Raw genomic sequence first — 8,461 nt, forward strand, 5'->3', positions numbered from 1 at the left:
TCGGTTCGAAATAAATCAAACAAGTAAAATAGTTTCACAAATGCGAATTTGTATTGATGATTGTGTGGTACAATTCTCTGTGATTACAAAAGAGTTATCCTCTGATTCGATCTCCTTAAAAGATTTGTTGATTGGATTTGTGGTAATGTGGTTTTGACTTGAACACAAAATATCCTTCAATTTGGTTGAGGAATGGATCGAAGATCTTTGGAACAGAATTACAATGAATCTCTGGCTATGAGCTTGTTAGAAATTCTTTGTTCTTCGTGTTCTTTGTGTTCTTCGAAGGTTTGTTATGGAAGTTCTCCAGGGCTTTAGAGGCTTGAATCCGTGGAGCTTCACTGATTTGTGGTTGTTTGAGGTTTCTGGAGGCTTTTGAGCTTGATTCCAGTGAACTTTGAGATCTAGGCAGATAGTTTGGATGATTCTGCTTCGAATGTTCTTTGTATTTGAAGGTTTGTGGTGGAAGTTCTTCGGGGCTTTAGAGGCTTGAATCCGTAGAACTTCGCTGATTTGTGGTTTGTTGATGTTTTCGGACCTTTGAGCTTGATTCCCGCAAACTTTAGGATCTAGGCAGATGATCTGGATGATTCTGCTTCGAATGTTCTCTGATTTTGGGGTTGAAGTTCTTGAAGTTCCTGGAGGCTTTGAGGCTTGATCTTCACAGAGCTTTTCCACTTCTAAATTTTGGTCCTCCTAAATGTCTCAGGAAGGCTTCTATTTATAGGAGTTTTGGGGTGGGTGAGCGACACATGGCGGAGCTTGATTGGTGACACATGTCACAGCTTGATTGGTCCGCTTAAGTCATCGCTTACACGTGCGAGGTTGCTTGAGTCATCGCTTACACGTGCGAGGCTGCTTGAGTCATCGCTTACACGTGCGAGGCTGCTTGAGTCATCGCTTACACGCGCGAGGCTGCTTGAGTCATCGCTTACACGTGCGCTGATGCGTGATTGACTCTTGCATGACACTTGGCAAATTTCTGTTGGCTTCTGAATAGTGATAGCAAAACCTAGCAGCAATATATGGTGTTCTGTAATTGGCTGTATTTTGTGGACTTGGTAATGTGACGTGTCAGCTTGTGATAGGTTGAGAATTTTCCCTCTCTACAGCTTGATATGCTAAGAATATCATTGATGAAATGTATTGGTTGGAAGATTCACCTCCACCTGTTGTGGATGCTTTGTACATTATTTACATATCAATGAATGAATATTTCGTTTTCCAAAAAAAAAAAAAAACTCCAAAGTCCAAACCCACCACTAAACTTTGTTCCATGCTCTCCTCTCGAAACTTCTTAGATAAATAAAATTTAACTCATATGAATGACCAATTTTCACCTTCAACTAAAAGAATACCCAATGCAAACCAATCAACATCCATCCTGTTCCTCATTCTCAGATCAACACACACAGCATTGTGAAATCACCTACAACAAAACAAATACCCAAACACAAAGCAATTTATTTTTGGTATTTTCGTATTTATTTGGGGTATTTTAGACTTTGCACAAAAGAGTATCCATAAAATGCTAATGCCTTATCATTTGTCGAGTTATTTGGTTCCATTGGAGGAGTCCATGGACGTCCTGGCATATGAGAGAGAAGAAGAACACAACGGTGGAGGGTAAGAGTTAATGACCTTTTGTTTATTTTTAGAAGAGAATTTAATGACTTAATACTATTAAATTTGACATGGCACTAGTGTGTTTTTAACCATTAGATCTAATGGAAATCAATGGTTTAAAAAAAGTGTAATTTGAACCCATCTCTCTCTCTCTCTCTCTCTCTCTATATATATATATATATATATAGGGTTGGGTTCAAATTACACCTGATATAACTCTAAACAATGTTACACCATTTAATATTTTTTAATTGAATGCAAATTTTGACAATTCTACCGTTAGATTACATTATCTTTGTACATTCTTCATGCTTGCAAAATTTCAAGGTAATCAAAGATTAATAGCCATGTCATCAAACAATTTTTTAAATTCAAGTTTTTATAGTTTAAAATAATGCATAAAAGATGAGTTTACGGATCAAATGGTAAATAACATCCAATTAACATGAAAATTGGCATGATTGTTAAGAACATATAATTCAATGGTGGGATTTTCAAAATATGAATTCTATAACAAGTTATTGGGTGGTGTAATATTGCTTAAAATTACATCAAATGTAACTTAAACCCAATTTATATATATATGGACAAAACTTAGGTACAGTACCTTAAGTACTGTTCTTTACGTCCTCCTCCTAAAATTCAACCATGTAGTTACTTAATTAAAAAATACATTTTCATCTCATGAGAAAAAATTTAGATGACAGAATCTTAAAAGAGAAACCTAAAGAATAGCATCTAAGTACTATACAACTGTATATGTATATATATATATATATATATGTGTGTGCGCGCGTATATTAAAAAAAATGCAGTAAAAAATGGATCAAACCAGTTGAATGGGTCCAAAACTCCATACATTGACATGAACAGCCCACAATAAAGTGGGCCGGAAATTAAACTATTGCTAGTGGGCCGTAGTTGAGGGCGGGAATGAATAAAAAATTGCAACTCACAAACCACAAGAACCAGAAAAAAGAAAAAAAAGAAAAAGAGGAAGATATATATAAACTCATAAATAAAAGAGGGCAGAAGAAGAGGCAAAAAGGACAAAGACCTTAGTAACATATGTGATTATGTCGTTGGAAACAGAAGAAACGGCGATGGCGTCGTTGGGTATGAAGAAAAGGAAAAAGTATTGGTCTCAGTCTCAGTCTCCGTCTCCGATGATCATGACAACCTCCGCCGTAAGTTCTCTCGATTCCTCTGCATCTCAATTACATACTCATGAGAATGTTTATTCTTCTAGGAAAATCATCATCAACAATAAACTTGATGTTCCAAATAATAAGAGTGTACAAGTAGAAGAAGAGTCCTTTATTATTGAGAAAAGAAAATCGAATAATAGAGCTAGACCTAGACGAGGAGGTAAGAATAGGGTTGTGGTGCTTTCTCCTTATTTTGCTAATCAACAACCCACCACCAGAATCATCAACAAGTCGGATGAGATTGATTTGGGGTTTGATGGTAATGCCAAGGGGAGACGAAAGGATAGTCGGCGTTACACGCAGCAGGGTTTGGAGGATGAAGATCATAAAATGGAGTCCGATTACCAAATAGCCAGTCCACTTGAGGATGGAAGTTTACAAAATGAGATTTTAAAGCTTGAAGATCTCCTCTCACAATGCACTTACAAGACAAAGGATGGCCAGTATGATGATGTTGATGGTGGCAGGAACTTAGCTGCGGAGGTTGAGAATGAGGCTGTTATGTTACCAAGCATTTTTGCTAACTTGAAAGAAGACCAATTGCAGCAACCTGGGTTACAAATTGGAAAGCTTTCTCATTCCAAGCGCAGGAGAAGAAATGAAAAACAGCAAGCAATAGCTCGTGTTGATATTCGAAAGGTCTCCCCTTACTTTGCAAATGAAGGACCCAAGGTTGAGGAGACCATTCCCAACAAAAACACTGTAATATCAAAGCATAGTAGAGGTGATGGTGACCCAAGGAAGGATAAGAAGAGGGGGAAGAGAAAGGATGATAGAATTAGCAAGGAGTGTACCAAGTCTAATGAGATACTGGGGTTTGAGAAAGCCGTTTTAATAGATGAGGATGTAGGTTTAACTGAAGTTTTTGATGGTAATGCCAAGGGGAGAAGAAAGGATAGCAGGCATTACATGCGGGATTTTCACAAAATGGTAGTTAAAGATGAGGAGAGGGAGATGGTGGATGAAGAGCAAAAAATGGAGTTAGATTACAAAATAAAACGTAGGACTAGTCCATTTGAGGGAAGTTTACAAAATGAGGATTTGAAGCTTGAGGATGTTCTGTCACAATACACTTACAGGAGTCATGATATGACAGAGAACGGAAAGAACGGCCAGCATGATGAGGAGCAAGAGAAGAAATGTAGCGAGAAACTTAGTTTCCCATTTGAGATGACAAACAATTCATCCGTTCTACCTGATGATGGTAGCAGGAACTTGGCTGGGAAGGTTGAGAATGAGGCTGTTATATTGCCAAGCATTCATACAAACTTGAAAGAAGAGCAAGTGCCGCAAAATGGGTTAGAAATTGGAAAGGTTTCTCATTCCAAGAGGAGGAGAAGAAATGAAAGACAGCAAGCAATAGCTCATGTTGAAATTCGAAAGGTCTCCCCTTACTTCTGGAGGTCAACGGGACAGGTGGTAAGAAATGATGGTGATGGTACAAAAAAAATGAAACCACCAAGACATTGTGCAACAACTCATGCTACTTCTGTGAGGGTCTCACCCTACTTCCAAAAGATATCCAAAGAAGAAGAAAATGAAGATGGCCGTTTGTTGGAAGGTAGCAATGGATATAAAAAACCTGTTGCAATTAGGACTGTTCTTTCTTCTTCTGAGAAGCTAGATGATGCATACCGAAGAAAAAGTCCAGATAACATGTGGAAGCCTCCGCGCACCACACCTGGTCTACTCCAAGAGCGTCATGCCCATGATCCTTGGAGGGTATTGGTGATATGTATGCTCCTAAATCGGACATCTGGTTTTCAGGTATTTCTACTAATCAAGTGTTTGTTTAATATGAGCCTTTGGGTCCTCTTAGATATATCAGTGTGTTATTCCCTGAAGCAATAGTTGACTAGTTATAAGTTTTCCATCCTTCATAGTTTGTAGGAAACATCATAACTTCGTTATAGGAAATTTACAGTGTATGATCAAATTACTTTCTCTTTTATTGGGGACAACAAAACTGGATTAGGGCATGAATGGTAATATGGTTGACTAGGGTATCCAACAAGCTTAACTTATAATTTTCTTGGCTCTTTCCTGCATAATATATCCAAGGGCGTTACCGAACTAGTTTCTACTACTATTCCTTGGGAGGGGGGATTTTTGAAAGTGTGTGTACTTTTGTCGTGATTACTATTATCATGAATTGATACACTTATTTCTTCAGCTGCTCTGTCACTATTATCATGGAAATAGAGCATTATTCTTCACTACTTTTTTGGGAATATCAACATCTTTTATTGTTTAATTTGTGAGTCTTCAGTTTGCCAATGATCTCTAGCTCAATTAGCACCTCTTCGCCTTTTGAGTGCTAAAGAGAGGGTGAGGCTGTGGCTCAAGAGCCATCGGATGCCTGTTTAACTTACCAATAAAAAAAAAGAAAATAATTACGATTCATCTTTTTGACATTTAGGTTGTTGCCATAATTTGTTGTAGACACTAGACACTTTGTGTATTTTTTCTTTATGGTTGCCCTGCAGTAATGTCAATCGCCATGTTGAGACTTATTTCTAGGTATGAATCTTTGTTGAGAAAGCACTGTTTGTGTTATTTTTTACTGCCCTGGTAGTTGGTTGTAGACACTATACACTTTGTATATTTTTTTCTTTATGGTTGCCTTGCAGTAATGTCAATCACCTTGTTGAGACTTATTTCTAGGTATGAATCTTCACTGAAAAAGCACTGGTTATTTTTTACTGCCATGCATTTCCCACCTATCTGTATCTTTCAGTTTATGTTCTTCGTTTTCCTAATTTTTATGTATGATTTGTTTTGGAATCTGTTAGTGTATATTGCTGGCTTTGCAAATCTCTAAGACTGTGTCTTGCATCACAATCCAATATGGTGTTGTGATTATGGAGGCTTGTGTATTTGTCAATGGTAAATAAGGGTCCACTAACATTCGTTGCAGAAAGGTCTGTGACCATATCGGTTGATGACTGAAGAACTTGACAAAGATTAAGATAGCAAATCATAAAGCTGGATCTAGGCATGGTTTATGGCATAGATTTTTGGATTACTAGAAAATAAAGAATAGAATTAGGCTTGTGGATTAGTGACTGAAAAACAAAATCTCAACATTGTGACTGTACTTCTGACTATTCCATGTCTTATGGGGAAAGATGTAGTTGTTGCTGTAATAACAGAAGAATTGCACAGTTGGAGGATTGATGGCGCAATCATAGCATGGTTATATAAATGATATTCTCTTTGGAAGCGTAAGGCTAAGGCAAAGCCCAAGAATAATTGTCTATGGTAGTTAATTAGATATTTATATTTTATTTGGTTATTGGTATTTAAGTAATTTTACAATTGTTGAGTGTGGGCCATAGTTATAGGACATGGGTTTTATTTTATTAATGAGTCTTATTTAGTTATGCGTCTTTATTATGAGCTTTGGTTTAATTATTAGGTTTTATTTTTTACATTCAAAGGAAGTAGAATGAGTTGATTAATAAAATGGAGTGTTTTGAGAAATAGGCACATTGGCCTTTGTTGATTTCTCCTTATCTCTTCTCTATCTTTTCTTCTTCTCTTTCTAAAGTTACTGTTCACAGGTGCATAACCCTAATTTCTCTCTAATTCTTCTTCTTTCCTAACCCTAAACCTACCACAAACACATGTAGGCAAATTCCCTAATTTGTCCTACATCAAGGACGCTTTGTTAGTTATAGCAAATATAGATGTTTCACTTTCACCCTTATGAGCACTGGTAGATGCAGCATTCATCTGGATTCAGTTGGGTCACATTGGATTTGGTTGATTGAATTTTGAGCTTTAAACATTCTTAATTAAGCTGCCTGTTTTTATCATTTTACAAATTATCATAATTGTTGATTCTATAGTCTGGGTCCTTTGTTTGTTACAATACATCACAAAATCATTAATTTTGTTTAAAAAGTAAAAAAGAAAGTTGTATGAACAAATATTAGTTTCCTTTTTTGTTTGTTCAATTTGGCTTGGCCTCAGGTGCTGGGTTTAGTCCCACGGGATCCTTGATCTGGCTTTGGGTGTAATTTGAGAAAGCTACCTAGTTTATACCATCCCAAACTAAGGTGCACATTACATTGTTACAACATTGGTGTTTGCATATTTGCTAAACAACCCAGTAAATCTTTTGGAAGTCTCTTAATAGATTATAATGATTTTTATGTTTCTCTTCACATGATGGAAAATATTCTACAAATTGATGGTTTCTCTTAGAAGGGGTCTTTGTATCTATGTGTGTGGGTCTTAGTGTCCGTTTGGGAACAGCTTATTTAGTCGAAACTAAAAATTTTTTGTTGAAAGTACTGTAAAAAAAGGCTAAAAGCTAGCTGAATGGTACAGTGGAACCTATTAATAGTATCGAAAAGTGCAATGGAATCCATGAATAGTAGCAAAGTAAGCTAAAAACACTAATAAGCTGTAGGTTTCATCACTTTCCAAACACACTCTTAATGGATCTCTTGACATTTTGTATAGATTGATAGTTGTTCTTAGCACCTGGTTATAAATGAATTGCTTAAATGCATATGTTTCTCCTTACAGGCTAGAAGGGTTATATCGAATCTCTTTACTCTTTGTCCTGATGCAAATACAGCAACCGAGGTTGCCAAAGAGGAAATAGAAAAGATTATAAAAACTCTAGGTCTACAAAAGAAGAGGGCTTCGATGATACAACGCTTGTCTCGGGAGTATATGGGGGAAAGCTGGACCCATGTGACTCAGCTGCATGGTGTTGGCAAGTAAATTGACTACACTTTCATCCTTTTTCTTTTAGTTAAGAATCCTACCTAGAATTTTGATTATATCTTAATGGAAACTGAATTCTTTTTTGTCTTCGGGCTAGGTATGCAGCTGATGCGTACGCAATATTTTGTACAGGAAAGTGGGACCAGGTAAGGCCTAATGATCATATGCTAAATCATTACTGGAAATTTCTCAAAGATAGAGAGAGAAAGAGAGGACTGATCTGATAGTTGAAGGGTTTTATGCATAGACAAGGTAGGCATGCTTCACAGGTTCCACTTTTGTAATATTACTAATTTTGGGAACCTTATTTTTGTAAGCAGAAGGCTATGTTTGTATCAGTTGCTACTCCACTTGTGTTACTTAATGAATTTTGGGGGTACTTTTAATGCTAGCACACTGCTATTTCTATGCAAAGTTGGGAGTAGCAATTATATTGCCTTCGTTTTGAATTTTTAAAGAGGTTAACATCTTTTCCTAGTCTCATCCCAGTCTTCATGTTCTTAGGTAAATGCATGAATTGACAGTTTCTTGCTCGGTGCCCCTCAAATTGAAGCTCGTGCGATGCTCTCTGCAAGATCTCACTTGTTTAAATCCAACGTCATTTGTTTAAGTTGAAATTATTTTGATGGGTATTAAAAAAGAATTAGGTTCAAATCCCTTATTCCCCATTATTGGGTAATAACGCACAGAAATATTAACAATTGTGATGATAAGATGTTCATCTCGGTTTCCACATTTAGTATTATGAATGGAGTTAACTTGACACCAAAATTTAAAAAATTAAATTGGATACATAGCACAAAATTAATCTACAATTAGAAATTAATTTGATTCGATTTGAATTCTAAAATTGTATTTCAAATTAATATAGGCTAAATGTACTTTTG

General features: G+C 36.4%; 1 protein-coding gene across 2 annotated transcripts; it reads left to right on the top strand.

The window, feature by feature from the left end:
• The first annotated feature begins 2,647 nt into the window (after window positions 1-2,647).
• On the top strand, window positions 2,648-8,044 carry LOC115992229. 2 transcript variants are annotated; one of them, XM_031116334.1, is made up of 3 exons: window positions 2,648-4,601; window positions 7,371-7,563; window positions 7,672-8,044. In XM_031116334.1, the coding sequence occupies exons 1-3, from the start codon at window positions 2,703-2,705 to the stop codon at window positions 7,722-7,724; spliced, it is 2,145 nt and encodes a 714-aa protein (XP_030972194.1). In that variant the 5' UTR covers window positions 2,648-2,702; the 3' UTR covers window positions 7,725-8,044. The 2 variants fall into 2 exon arrangements, with proteins under 2 accessions (XP_030972194.1, XP_030972188.1); XM_031116328.1 differs by having other exon boundaries at window positions 2,649-4,601; window positions 7,371-7,567.
• Window positions 8,045-8,461: the final 417 nt, after the last annotated feature.

This window comes from Quercus lobata, chromosome 1, assembly GCF_001633185.2.
Source record: "Quercus lobata isolate SW786 chromosome 1, ValleyOak3.0 Primary Assembly, whole genome shotgun sequence".
In the NCBI taxonomy this organism is placed as follows: Eukaryota; Viridiplantae; Streptophyta; class Magnoliopsida; order Fagales; family Fagaceae; genus Quercus; species Quercus lobata.

What these genes read in the sequence shown, in the direction of transcription:
- LOC115992229 (XM_031116328.1), top strand. Translation starts at nt 2,703, where the DNA reads ATGTCGTTGGAAACAGAAGAAACGGCGATGGCGTCGTTGGGTATGAAG. An exon ending in ATCGGACATCTGGTTTTCAG is followed by an intron (nt 4,602 to 7,370) that starts GTATTTCTACTA and finishes TTCTCCTTACAG; the next exon opens with GCTAGAAGGGTTATATCGAA. An exon ending in CAGCTGCATGGTGTTGGCAA is followed by an intron (nt 7,568 to 7,671) that starts GTAAATTGACTA and finishes TCTTCGGGCTAG; the next exon opens with GTATGCAGCTGATGCGTACG.